The sequence below is a fragment of the Pipra filicauda genome, unplaced genomic scaffold, assembly GCF_003945595.2.
Source record: "Pipra filicauda isolate LSUMZ 115617 unplaced genomic scaffold, ASM394559v2 scaffold6_size6359152_pilon, whole genome shotgun sequence".
Lineage (NCBI taxonomy): Eukaryota > Metazoa > Chordata > Aves > Passeriformes > Pipridae > Pipra > Pipra filicauda.
This window is the reverse complement of record NW_024104865.1, coordinates 3,751,002-3,765,490: the sequence shown is the minus strand read 5'-3', so window position 1 is coordinate 3,765,490 and position 14,489 is coordinate 3,751,002. Positions and strand designations below refer to the sequence as shown.

Sequence of the window (14,489 nt, the reverse complement as noted above, 5' to 3'; positions counted from 1 at the left end):
TATCTGAGGATATGCTTAAACAAATTTGATATATATATTAAGTAATTTTTAAATCACGCATAAGTTACTGTAATAACAGAATTCCTTCCTTAAATTACTGCATAATATGTGACACATCTTAGTGCAGTAGATTCTCTACTTACATTTTAGCTTTTCACTATCCTTATGACCTTCAATGATATTCAGTTTTGCTATATCACATCAGTGCTAACAGATTACATAAAGCTGGGCTAATTTAATAGTTTTCTGGGTAGGCATTTATGATTTCTGCTACAGAAAATGGCATTGTTGGTTCACCAAAAGACTTCTCCCTACAGAATCAAAGTTCCAGACTCATGCCAAGGATAATAGCATATCCCGAAGTGCAGAGATTTTGATTCATATATCGTAATAAAATGCAAACTTAGTTTACAGTTTATATAAATCAATTTTATATTTTTCTTGTATATGTTATATTTCGTCTCAGTTATTCATAGCAATTTTGGTCCTCCTTTCCAAATAGTTGATGATTCTGTGTTTTGCTGCATTTTGACAGAAGACAGAGTATTTTTTGGTTTAGTATTGTAATGCATTGGGATCCTTTAAGGAAGAGTTTCAGTTTTATAATGTGCTTTATTTCTTCTTGGCTTTGTTTTGCTCAATCCCTGTATTTTTAGAATTTACCATCATTAGCAACTCCATGAAAAGGTTTGGGTTTTTTAAAAATATACTCCAGGCTACTTCTCAGGTGATGTAATCTAAATCCATAAAACTATCCTTAAATCACAGTATCTTCTTATCCACAAATACTTACTATCCTCATATCATTGACAGTTCACATATTTCCACATACTCAGAAGTAAGACTCTTCTATGCAAGTAAGGCCAAGACAACTCAGTTTTCTCATGCTTGTCCCTATCTGTACAGATTAGTAATTCTTTACCTTCCAAGTCTTATTTTAATGTTTTGACTATTGTTAAGTTATTGTGAACATTTAAAATTCTTTCAGAAAAGAGTAACCAGTCAGACATAGATACATTTGTTTTCTCACATTTACCTTGTAGTAGTTCTTCAGGCGGAGAAACTCCCAGCAAATAATGAAAAAATAAAGCAGCACAACGAAGGTAAGGCATGATGCCTTTTTTAACACAGTCCCACACAAGCCAGCCTGGAATATCCTGGCTAAAGCAACTGTAATACACAAATGAGAAACAGCTGCATTAGTTCACATTGCAAATCCTTCTAGCACTTTCACAATTTGGTGAAAGTGTAGCAGCAACACTGATGTACCCCAAATTCTGTGAAACACGGTCACCAGCACTTAACTCCCAACTTCTCCTTTGCCTAAGGAATAAGTACTGAATTTACATACAACACTTACATTAAGTCTTCAAATCATGTCAACTTATATTTTTCTCAGAATTATAAAAAATAAATAGCCAATACACTGCTGTCCATCTCTAGGTTACTCAAGATAATCTGATATAAACTGTGCAACACTGTAACATAGCATCACACAGAGTAATTGATGCTCACACCAGTTGTTTTTTATAACCAAAAGTCAGCAATTTTTTGAAATTGTGTAAGTTTTTGATTCAGTTGGTCTTCTGAATGCAGTTAAAAATGAGAAAAAAAAAAATCCCTTAAACCAGCATAAATACCCTTCAGGAACAATAAAACCAACAGAATAAAAAAATTAATAACTCATACTTCATTATGGAAATCACAACAAACACTCAGGTTGCTTAAAATAAAGCTATAGCAAACCCATTTTTGACAAAAAATATTGGAGTGATACTTATCTCAGTAATTATTATTGTAGTCTGCGCAATATGAGCATTTAGTCTAAATTTCAAAGTAAATTTAACTTGCTTATAGTGTTATTGTTTTCTCAAAATTTTAAACTTGGTGAACTTCCTGTTCACATAAATGTGAATTTAACTCAAATGTTGACAAGTACTTGCTGAGTAACAACCTGTCAAGCCATATTATAACATCGCAGACCATTGTAAATTTATTATGCAGACTGTGCTGTTCAAGCACAGACAGGTCAGAGTCAGAAGATAAAAATGCATACACAGAAACTAAAACACTAAAACTATCACAGCTGGGTTGCCTAAACGCTGGAATTTAATTTTGTACCTAGACATCTTGGTACAGTGACCTAATTTTCCAAAATGCACAGCACCTGTGATTCTAAGCTCATGCCTCGGAAAAAAAATTTCTCCTGTTATTTAAATACCAAATGTTAACTATTTTAAAATTTAGACTTAAAACTTTTAGACAAGTGGATAGCACTGCCAGTGAGAAACATATCTTTGCAACTAGCCTTGGTGAAGATAGATCAAAGAAGAGTTTGCAGAGGGTGTATCCATATTTTTTACTTCATTTCACACAGATACTGAAGTACTAGAGTCTGCAGCTATACCTATCAGAAAAGTCTGAAAGATGGGCTCTAACATTCAAATGAACAACTCTGTTCGGCTTTACACTTTCTCCCCTTTTTATAGTAGAATCATTTCCTTCTTGCTTGATTCCATCTATACTGTGAGAGATCTAACACAAAATTATCGAAGCAAAGAAAAAAAAATACTGTAGTTGGTTGTATTTCTCTCCAGAATGGATACAGGTATTTTTCAATCCTCAGACTAACAATTTACTCAGTTCTCCTCGAAAAGTAGCTACTTTAACTGAAACTGTTTCCTTCAATAGTTTCAGTGTTCAGGAACATGGGAAGAAAGCATAGGGCCTTGTGCTAACTCCCCATACAAAAGGGATCATTTTTTTCCTGTCTTCTGTGTTCGTGCAGGTCAATCCCTGTGTATTGCCATCTTTCCAGGAAAATGTAATGCTGTAACTGAACTGCTACTTACCCACTGGTGTACTGGCAAACCTCTCTACAGAAAGACTGTGCAGACTGTGCCTCCTCACTGTTGTCAGGTGAGCAAGCAGTGGAGGATTCTGCATACAAAAAGATGAATCCACTGTGAATGTATTCCATTGTGGCACACTTCTCTCTTACATATACTGAACTCTTTTTATTTTATTGCATTACAGAAGTATTTCCACTTTATTTTGCTTAATTATTTTCTATTTAATATTTTCTGCCTAAAAATGTTTTCCTAAGATTGCATTCTATAAGGAAGAATCAGAATAATTCCCTCATTGCTCATCCTCAGGTAAAGAACTGCTTCCTTCCCTTGAACTTTTGAAGCTGTTGTCCTACACAGCTTAAGCTACAGGAATTTTAAAAAATTTTTAATTTTTTTTTTCATTCCCATCATGCTGAAGAAAAATGAAAGTAGTAGCTAGAAAGCCTATAGGTTACTGACAGTTTTTAACAGTATTATGAAATATAGAGAAAAGTGAAATTATCTCCTATCAGTTTACAGGAGTTAGTATTTCAGATCTGGGTATTTACTAGGTTGAAGGGTAAAGAAAAATTTATTTGCTAAGTGCATACTGACTGTCACTGCACAACTCAGGGATGCTGCTCGGCAGAGGTTTCCCCTCTTCCCTCCTCGTAGGAGAAGCAAAGTTACCTCTGAAATGACTGACTGGAGCAAGTACTGACGTATCAGTAACTGTTTTGTTTTCTTAGGCTAAGCACACAGAAATGATTTAATAAAATGCTCTGAAAATTATATAGTGCTGTATATTTTTTACCAGAAAACAGTTATTACTACCTAGCACTGTAACTTAAGAGAAAGTTGATACCTGGAAAGCACTATCAGTGTCAATCCATTATTTTTCAGAAACTGTGTAAAAATGCCAGAAAAATCCAACCCAAATACACATCTACCTGTTGCTGAAGAGATGACAATTTGCGTTATGTGTGCCAGCGTTGCCAGATGGAAGAGGTAGAGGTGGTTATAGGCTGAACTAATTGATGAAGGTTGCAAGTCTACAGCATCCTCCCAGTATAATGATGGAAAGGATAACACAGCTCCCACCTACAGTGAAAAGGAAGAGGCAAATACTAAAGGAACAAAAACGTAGTAATAACTACAAGGGTAATAGAAATTATATTTTCACTATACATTTATATTTCATTTCTGTAGTCTATTTGAATATGCTCATTTATCTTGCTAGTTTTAATTCAAAGTGTAGCAAAAACTCACTGGAAAGTATTAACTATTTGTGCCCCCTGGCATGTAGGAAACTCAGGTATAGTTCCATTGTAATTGGCAGTTTAGATACACCAGGACAGGCTGTCTAGTTCCTAAAAAGCTTAATTTCTGTTCTTTGATGTAAGACAAAGCACACTGAAAAAAGTGAGAAATGAGACCAAGCATTAGACAGAAAGGCAACTAGGACAAAACAGATTTTTATTTGGTGAGTTTGGTTTTGTTGGCTTTTTTTTGTTGTGTGGTTTTTGCTTGTTTGGTTTTTTTTAACAGCAGAAGAAACTAATACAGATTTGTATTAAGAACTGAAAGAAGATGCTAAGAAGAGTACAGAAGGTAGTAAGAGAGAATATGAAGGAATCAGAAGGTATGAGATACCGATTGAGACAGAGGAAAACTGAGAGAAAGAAGCTGAGTGGGCGCATTTCTTGGGAGTTTTTTATGTTTAATAACAATGCAGGCGATAAAAAGAAGACTGAGATTGCAAGAATGAAATTTAGTAAGAGCAAGACAGAAAACACTTAAAATTAGAAGAATAGCAGAACAAGAAGTAAACATATATAGCAGTCATATGTAATCATTTGATTGCTGCTCATGTATAATCATTTGACTCGTGCAAGTGAACAGATAATGCAGGACTATCTACAGGGTAAAGTACACAAAAATTTATGCTCAAAATACAAAGAATAAAATGAACCTGCTTACCAAAATGTGGAACATATCTACTTCTAAAAGTGATGGAGTGTCCTCCACTTTAAAGTTTGGTAGGAGAACTACAAAACAAAGATATCGGTTATACACTTGACACAGATTTTCTTCTTTAGGATTGAACTGAAGTCTCAGAATCTGATTTTACAGCTTCTATCATTTCAATGTTTTTACCAAAACAAAGTCCAAGTCTCTGAACTAAGGAAGTATCTATTTAATGAACTGCTTACCACTTATTTAATTGATTGTTTAGTTATTTCCACATGCCCAAACAGCTAACAATTTTAATTCACATATCTTCAAAATTCTGATTTATAAATCTTTATTTCTCGAGCTCTAATAAAGCACACGGTTTTAAGGGTGAATGTACTTAGGCACTGTAGGACTAGATGTCTCACAACCTTACCCAATACAAAAGCCTAACTACCACACCCAAGAATCTTATCAAATAGAAGGCATTCACAAAGGCCAAAATACTAACCTCATCACTATGAAACATGGATGATAGTTATGTGCCTCAAACTAGCTCTCCCTGAGACCAAAATATCTTAAACTAGGCTGCAAGCAGCCTTTAGGAAGTACTAGAAATCACAGAATCATAGAATGGTTTGGGTTGGAAGGGACCTTAAAGATCATCTAGTTCCAAACCCCCTGCCACGGACAGGGATGCCACTCACTCACTATACCAGGGCCCAATCCAACCTGGTCTTGAACACTTACAGGGATGGGATGAAAAAAAAAAAAAAAGGGCCCTCTTTTAGTTTAAAATGATTCCCCCTTGTCCTGTCACTATCTACCTATATAAAAAGTCCTTCTCCCTCCTCTTAATAAGCCCCCTTAAGATACTGGAATGCCACAATGTGGCCTTTCTGAGGACCTGACTTCTCATGTTGAGAAGATGAAGTCTCACAATTGAAACAGAAATACCTGGTTTGTGGCTTTATCCACTTCTTTAGAACAGAATTTGAGTAATTTTGAACATTGCCAAATTGTTAACCAACTGTAAATATTCCAGACCCGAGTATCTCTAGGCCTATGTAATCTGGGATAGAGGACTTTCTGGGGACTTCAGTGATATTAGTTAACAGAATTACTGATTACTTAAGTTCAATCAACACCTCATGATTTCAGGCAACATTAGAGAAACTGAATTTAGCACTTTTGTCAAGTAGTCTGACCCTTGCTTCTATGCTTTATTAATGTGTATGCCATTTTGAAATAGAAACTTCTGTAATATAAAGGTGGTAAATAAAAGGAATACAATACCTCCTAGAAGACGAATCAGATGTTTCTGAATCAGGACCTGTGGTGATGTTGTTCTCTGAGCAGCTGCAAACTGCACTAATGCTTTAAGGCCACTGTGCTAGAGCGCAAGAGAAAATGGTTGAACAGGAAAAGAGGATAGACATAATAGTGAAATAAAATTGTAAAAATGTATCTACTTCTACAAACAGAAAACACATTGATAAATTAATTTAATATCAATTCCCACATGTAAGTAGAAATATTATTCTTCCAAAGTGTTCTTTACCAATCTAAACATTTTGGGAGATATCTCTCAACAGAGAATGATCTTGAAGTCAGCAATTTCAACAGTTTTATATATGTGTGTGCATATAAGCTTTTTTGTTTAAAACATATTGCATATCTTACTTGTCCATACCTGTCTATTTTGTAGAGATCCAAATAAAGGCTTGCCCTCCGTTTCCAAGAGGTTTTCTTAAAATTAAACACAGAAGACATTAGGTTGCTTTGTTCTACAGCACCTAATATTAATTTATTCTTAGTATATATACTCCTTTTAAAGCTCAACTTCATACTGCTAAGAGAACTCTCTTGACAGAAATCTAACTTAAATAGTACTGCATGTTTCAGAGATAAATGGTTGTAGTGAGCCTTTTAAAAATTTTCAGATTGTCAGATCTTGCTAACTAAGGATTTAAAGGAACACTTTTTCACATGAATGAAGATAACACATTCATTCTGTGGATTTAGTTTTATTTTCAGTTACCCTTTTGCAATGCTCAAAACCACCAAGTTACGTTCACAGAGATGCTATACAGCCATCTTAACATTCTATGTTTCTATGCTAAACCTGAGGGTAAGGGGTTGAAAGGGATCCTAAAAATCATCTAGTTCCCACCTCCCTGCCATGGGCAGGGATACCTTCCACTAGACCAGGTTGCTCAAGGCCTTATCCAACCTGGCCTCAAACACTGCCAGGACTGAGGAATCCACAATCTCCCTGGGCAACCTGGCTAAATTCACACTACTGCATTTGACTGTAGTTTAACAAAAATATTTCAAAAAGAAAATTCCCAAGTTGAAACACAATTTAGTCTTCCTGCCTAAGTGCAATGGTTCTGAAGGAATAATAAAGATAAAATTAGCCCATAAAAATAAGAAACTAAATTAACTCAGTTGAGTAAAAAGTTATCCATTCAAATGTTTTTGTGCTTTATTCACTTCAGAGATGAATCAGAACAGCTGGAAATTTTCTATTTGTTTTCATTGGGAGGTTTTTATTTGGAGGTTTTTTGTTGTGTTGGGTTTTTTTAGTTTGTTTCCTTTTTTCTTTTAATCACTTCTAATAAAACATTAAGCCCTTTAAACTTAGCACTTCCATACATCAGTTTAACATACAACATGCGAGTTGCTGACGAAACATGGGAAAAATCAGATTTGTACTTTCAACATTCTGGCTTTTGGGAGTAACACCAACTTACATCCCTTGGGTCAAAGATGCTTTGAACTTCCTCTAGAGACTCCAGTAATACAGATAGCTAAAGTTTCTTGTCCAGGCAGCTTGCCTACATGCCTGTTAAGTGGTTTTAATAATGCACTATGACTAGACTCCAGATCGGTATACTGAAGCCATGTAGGTAGTTTTGCTTTACAATTTCACAGAAGCTTGCTCTATTTGCAAACAAAAATGAATCCAAGGAAGTAGTGTGGCCTAGGATAAGTCAAACTGTCACAGTGATCCTTCTAGTTTTAAAATTTGTCCTCATAAGGTATCTGAATTTTCTATTACTGACATAGGCCTTCAATATCATATCTGTGATAACAGTTATTACATTTATGCGCTTGCTGGCAAACTCCTCCCTGACAGCCACCAAAGTCTTTTTTCACATATCAAACAAAAACAACCTAGGCAGCATTAAGTGCATTAATGTTAATAAACCTGAGTGGCTTCCAGTATTTACTCGATTCATTTGAAAAGCCTGATAGAATCCATCACTAAAAAGATGCAATTTATTTTTCTGACTATTCCTGCCTTATCAGAATATTCCCAATCCCCCTGAAAACCTTTTAAAGTCCTGATATTCCCATTGTGTCTAGTCCACTACAGATTTAAGGTAGACTACCACTGATACCTCAACAGCTTCCATCAAAAAAAAAAATGCTACACTTGGCAGATCATATTTATGGAGATGTACAATTACATTCTCAATTCCTTCATCATCCATTTCAGACTTAGCTCTTGCTTCTCTCCCTTCCTGGAAGCCTGCAGATTTATCTGCAGCTTCATGTTTATTACACAAACTTACTTGTGTACAAAAATTAAGTGAGATAAACAGGTATATTATCCCCAAAAATGTAATAATTTTTCTGGTATCTTTTTTGCCTTCAGAGATTCATGGCAGAGAATGCTTAGTTGTTTTTTACGGTGGGTTTGTTTGGTTGGTTGGTTTTTTCTATCAGGTACCTACTCAGTAATTTCAGAATGCAAAAGACTTTCTTCCAGAAATTCCATGAGAATTCTTTGAGAATACAGATGAAAAAAAAAACAAATAATGAGAGAGGGAGGAATATTTCACTGCTGTTAGATACTTAGCTGTACAGGCGATGCCTGCAGGCAATGCTCTTTGGCAGCCTGAAGATATTAACCGAATACATCTAATGCTACGATTAGTAATGTGGAACATGATCACTCCCTGTTGTCTCAGACTAAACTCAATGTTGGCATTTCATACCTTATTTCATAGGATACTATCTAATAAAAACATCCTATTATTTATATTGGATTACAGATTATAACAATAATAATTCTATTATTATATATGTAATTACATAGAATATACTTCACTATACTATTACGTATTTTTCTTACTTATGTAGAACTATTATTTATACAATCAGATTGCATAAAATTATACAATCAAGCAACAGTAAGATTTTCAATTAATGAGAAAGAATAAACCCAAATTATGCTTTACCTATACACTGGATAGTAAAAGCACATGTGCTCCAGGTCATCATAGGAATCCGCGAATCAGCTTCGTTTGGAGCAACTTTTAGCCCAACTCTATAAATGGTGGTGGCAAAGAGAATAAGCATCTCCTTGATACTGCTTGAGTACTTGGCTCTGCAAAAGCAAGATGAGATAATTTCAGTCTCAATTATTAATAGTGCTTATTCCTTACTGGTCAATCAATCGCTAAAGAAGTCTAAGTCCAAACCAGCTATTTATGAAAGAAATCTTGAATACAACGACCCTTTCTCTGTACAGAGGAGAAAAAAATCAACAGTTTCCACTATTAAACAAGTACCTTGACATAAAAGGCTTTACAAATTGAGGGATTAAGAGCTGCCAGGCTGGGAAGAGATTATTTCAGTATATTACCTTATAATTCGCATGTGAAAAACACAACCACTTAAAGCCAACTAAAATACAATGAAAACAAACATTTTAAGAATTGTAAGTGCTGAAGCAAAAATCAGAAGGCACTAAAAATGGAAAGAAGGACATTTCAAATCTATTTTAAAACATTCAAATTTATTTTAAAACACATTTTTTAGCATTTAAGATAAAGGGAAAAGTTTTATGTACAGAAGTGTTTAGCAGTTTTAATGGCTTGTGGGTTTTTGTCCAAGTCACACACAGAACTTTTTAACAGTAATGTTTGACACTTGTATTAATTCTCCATATGTCTACAGCCAAATAATTGCACCATAAAGTCTGGAGTTTACTCAAGTTCATACTAAAACACCACACTGTTAAAGTTCAAGAATCTTTCCCACGGAGACCAGTTATCAAGAAAAAATTTGATTCAACTTTCTGAAGACATTTTTGCAAGTAACAGACACGTGTGAGTACTTTGCATAATCATGTCGGTCAGAAGTAGCAGAAGCAGAGTACTCACAGCATGATCTAAAAAGAGGTAGCTGAGCACACTTCAAAAGCAGCTATCCATTCATTGTTTTAGTGGGTGAGTGCTTTTTCCCCCCTGGCATAGAAACAGACAACACAGTCCTATTCCACTGAGTAATCCTTATTACATTATCGCATCCAAAACAAAGTGTAATCTATGCCTGAAACAGATATGTAGCAGGAAAATTAAGGCAGACAGGCAGTAAATAACTTGCCTAGAGGCACAGCAAGTAATCCAAATCACTAGAATTGTGGATTAGAACATTCCAGACTTCTAGCTTTGTGCCAACAATATAAGAACTACCAGACTGGATTTGACCAAAACATCCACCTAGCTCTGCAAAGACCTGATATTCAGTGAATGCTTATGGAAAAGAATAAGTAAGTCATTATTTAGAGCAAACAAATCACGACTTTTCTTCAATACAGATTCTGAAGTACACATATAGGTTATTTAAGAGAGAATTAACATAATGCAGAGAACACTTCCAGTAACACTTACGAGGACTGAACTCCAAAACTAAGGATGGAATGGAATTCCAAAGCAGAGTTCCCCATTCCCCTGTTGGTGAAAGCTGGAAGATTTTGCTTCTCTCCTTCCAGAAAAAAAACAAATAAATAGATCCACATTAAAACCCAAGTAAGTTGTTAAAGTTTTTGTAGCAGTCTAATAGAAGTGAGTTTACTTTTTACTTTAAATTGATTAGAAAATAATTGTAAACACACCTCACCAGCCAGACTATCTTGTATGATTCCTACTTAAGTAACATTTGCTTTTATTCCCCAAAACAGTAGTTGATTCTCTGTATCTTCTGTTTTCTAAATACTTATACATATTTTTATTTTGGCCTTTTTAATTTAGTTTCTCTTTTTTACTACATCAAAGTCAACACAAAAGCTTAATTAACTCTGAGCGTTAGTTTGTTGATATCCTCTCCAAATGCACGTAATTTTTTCTACAGGAAAGATGGAAAGAATTTAACAGAAACCAGAAAAATCAGTGAGGACACTGTGAAATCAAGACATCAGCTCAGAAAGGGCTATGACTTTATCCCCAGCTTGATTCGATACTGTCTTGATTGACATCCAAATGTATTCTTTATTTTAAGTTTTCTGTTGATATTAGTTAAAACATGTACTGACATATATCCATGGAATAGCTTAAAAATTAAGACAGCAAACCTTTAGCATTTTTCACACTGTAGCCTGATATCCTGACTGTGACAATCTCCAGCCATCTAGCTAGGGACAGGATTTGAGCTACTGCCTCTGCATCCTCACTGAAAACAAAAACAGAAATCAGATTTTAGTTTAACACTCACAAGAATCACCTGAACTTTAAAAACAGAAGACACAATTAGATCCAAACACATGAACTCAGTATTTGCTGGGCTTTACTGGCTTTGTACATTTTGAGCAAACAGCACAAAATGAAGTGTTAGGCTAAATACTAAATCTAGGTACTTTCTCATTTGATATCAACTCCAAAGAATAGCCAATCAAAAAATGCCTTTTTTTAAAAATAAAAAATTGACTGCCAAAAGAAGTATATTTGGCTGAATAATCAATAAGGAGATACGCAGTCTTTTATACAGATTAGGAAGCTCAAACCAAGTTTTCCATCCAAAAATTTGAAAACCCAACCAGTCCCAAAATAATTTTTATTTTTTTAATTAAAAGTTATGCAATCTGGTATTTCACCTGTTTATTTTTTGAGCCTGCAATGGAACGATAGGAATCACAGTATTGCACAGAGATTTGCAAAGTGGACAGAGATACTCTCCATTCTCCAAGTCAAATATCTGTTCAACATGCAGACGCTGTCGAAAGTTCAGCTGCATTGCTTCGAAGTATCTGCAACATTGAAAAGGAAATTACTAGGAAGTGGAATGGCTCAAATGCGACATGAAAACAAATGTTCAAAGTGTTATTATACAGTAAACACTTATTCAAGAGAAAAAACAAGTCTCTTGTTGGATGTGAAAATAATAAAATCTTTGAGCACAGAGATGAACTTTCACAAAGATGCATGGTATACCACTGATGGAAAAACGATGGCAAGTTTCCCTTGCCTATAAAATCCTTTTAAATTTCATTAACACTTTACAGATAAGCTGTCCTTACATTTTCTACTCTTCCCTCTTATCTTCAACACAATGAAATGTTGTATCTAATATCTCTCATATGCAACTCATTACAGTAAATTTGAAACAGCAATTGCACATATTGTTATTTAATTTTAGGAAAAAATACTGGTAACAATTCACGAATAATTTATCAGCTACTCTGCAACGACTGAGTCTCATGACAAGACAATGAAACTGTAGCCTTCCTATAACAGGAAGAGAATTTATATTACGATATCGCATTTCAACTATTTTAAACTCAATAGGAAACTAAGAAATAACTATGATCTTTTTACAGGTTTCGTTATAATTCTGCCCCTTCACTGGATGCAGTAAGCCTTCAAATTTCATTAATGTCTCAGAGGTATTATTACAAACAAAAAGATCCAGCGTTTAAATCTTCTTGTCTGAATACATGCAACTAAATTCGGTCCTAATGTTCTGACTGGGTATGTAGCAACGGAGAGACAGATATGAAATAATCTAACTTGTGCACCGAGGTAATACAAGATTTTTTTTTTTGCTTGAAATCATACATCTTAAGGGAATAAAATAAAATCCCATTTAGGTAATAAGAGAAAATGTGTATGCAGGGACATCTGCAGAAGTTCTAATAAACACAGATTATTTAGAAATGTATTTTGTTACTATCAATAAAATGATACATTTATTTTCCTCACGTTCAATCAACTATGTTTTTGCAAGCAACTACCCTTCCTTATACATCACAACTACAAGAATATTCCATTCATTTGAACTTGTACTGTTTTAGAGGGTTGGCAGTATTTTTAGGCTGCACATAGAGAAGTATGGCAGGCATCGCTGGGAGCAATATTAGTAAGTTAGAATGTCTGTTATGTAATAAATAAAAGACTATACTCAAACCTTCTGTGCCATCCCGTATGAGAAGAGCCTGTTGTCCATTTTAATCCCATTAACCCATACAGCAAGTCATCTTTTCTTAAAAAGAGCAAGGGAACTGAGCTCCAGTGTTGCACTACTTAGATCTACGCAGATGTAGATGGATCTGCCAAGAGCAGATGTATTATACTCAAGGAACATACTTCCGTATCATTTTAAGTGTGTGCACCTATTTATTCCGTACCGATGTTTTATTGTAAAAAAACTATATATACACACATATAGAAAAGTAAATGATAAGCACTAGAAGTTTAGTAAGAATTTTTGAAGTAAAATGGCACAAGTACAAACAACAAACCTCAAGAGATTGTTTATAATACACAACAATTAAGAGTAGCTGTCATTGCATGACCCAACTCTCTATCTGTTGACAATTCACCAGGATTATTTCTATTATTATTTCACACTATTTATCTTGTTTAGACCTTTGTGGAGTCAAATACAGGATGACTCTATTCTGCAAGCTAGGGAACTCAGTCTTTTAATATTGAGGCTGCATTCTAATCCAACACATTTGATCTAAACTGTGGGTCCCCCAACCTATAGAAATCTAGTAAAGTTTACAGCCATTGTATCAATTCTTTGTCCTTATCTCTTATTAAGGGTTTGTTCACCCAAATGGGAGGGGTTGCGAAAAACTACTGGTAGATTTAACCACTCTTATTCTATTCTAAATGCAAGAATCCCATCTAAAGACCCACTGGAATAACTCAGCTTCATCCTTTAAGTATTGACCTGGTGACAGACCTTCAAAGTACTGTTGCTCTTGAATGCTCACCTGTAGGAAGATTCGTAGTGGTTCACACTGGACTGCTAAAAGTAAACTCACTAGATATGGTTTCTTATTCTTGACCAGTTTTACACCATGGGTTTTATTTGCATAAATTAGTAATCCTTAGAGATTCTTCTTTGGGTCATAAAGGGCCTTAAAAACTTTTGATGACGATTTTCTTCCCCATGTCAAAACACCTCTTATGCCGTATTTCATTTTCAGATGAGCACAAATAGTTGTGATTCCTTAATTAAATATCCACTTACTGTACTGTGTTTTCAGTGTGCACTTAGATGATTTGGAAAATAGATTAATTAAAAACCATTAAAAGGCTGCAAATACACATCCTTACTTCTGCCAGCAGGCTGCGTGCATCACATGACCACAGCTTCCTGTGTGTGTCCCACAAGGTAAGTCAGGGTGCATGAAGAGAGGATCTATTGTATCTAGAAAGACACAGTAGAAAGAAATTATTAAAAGAACAGTAACATAACTTCCCATCAGTAGGATGAGAAATGAACAAGAATATACATAGAACATGAACATTTTTATTTTCCTACAGTTTGCACAGTCACATTAAAACTTCATTTGGCTAACTTTTCCAGACCAATAATCCAGCAAAGCAATCACAAGACAGAACCCACTTGAACTACTGAAGGTTTCCCACTAATTATGAAGAAAGAGACAACAAAATTCAAAAG

The 14,489-nt window shown here is 34.8% G+C and overlaps 1 protein-coding gene across 5 annotated transcripts in view; it reads right to left on the bottom strand.

Annotated features, from left to right (window-relative positions):
• UBR1 (ubiquitin protein ligase E3 component n-recognin 1) overlaps positions 1-14,489 on the bottom strand; it is a 63,839-nt gene that overhangs the window by 6,840 nt on the left and 42,510 nt on the right. For all 5 annotated transcript variants that reach the window (XM_027748618.2, XM_027748633.2, XM_027748626.2 and 2 more), the window contains exons 31-41: positions 14,141-14,234; positions 11,671-11,823; positions 11,152-11,249; positions 10,472-10,565; positions 9,035-9,183; positions 6,478-6,533; positions 6,081-6,177; positions 4,812-4,879; positions 3,782-3,932; positions 2,853-2,940; positions 1,037-1,170 (exon numbers count right to left, since the gene is read on the bottom strand). In XM_027748618.2, the coding sequence (XP_027604419.2) occupies positions 1,037-1,170; positions 2,853-2,940; positions 3,782-3,932; positions 4,812-4,879; positions 6,081-6,177; positions 6,478-6,533; positions 9,035-9,183; positions 10,472-10,565; positions 11,152-11,249; positions 11,671-11,823; positions 14,141-14,234 (1,182 nt within the window). The remainder of the gene's footprint in view (positions 1-1,036; positions 1,171-2,852; positions 2,941-3,781; positions 3,933-4,811; positions 4,880-6,080; positions 6,178-6,477; positions 6,534-9,034; positions 9,184-10,471; positions 10,566-11,151; positions 11,250-11,670; positions 11,824-14,140; positions 14,235-14,489) is intronic.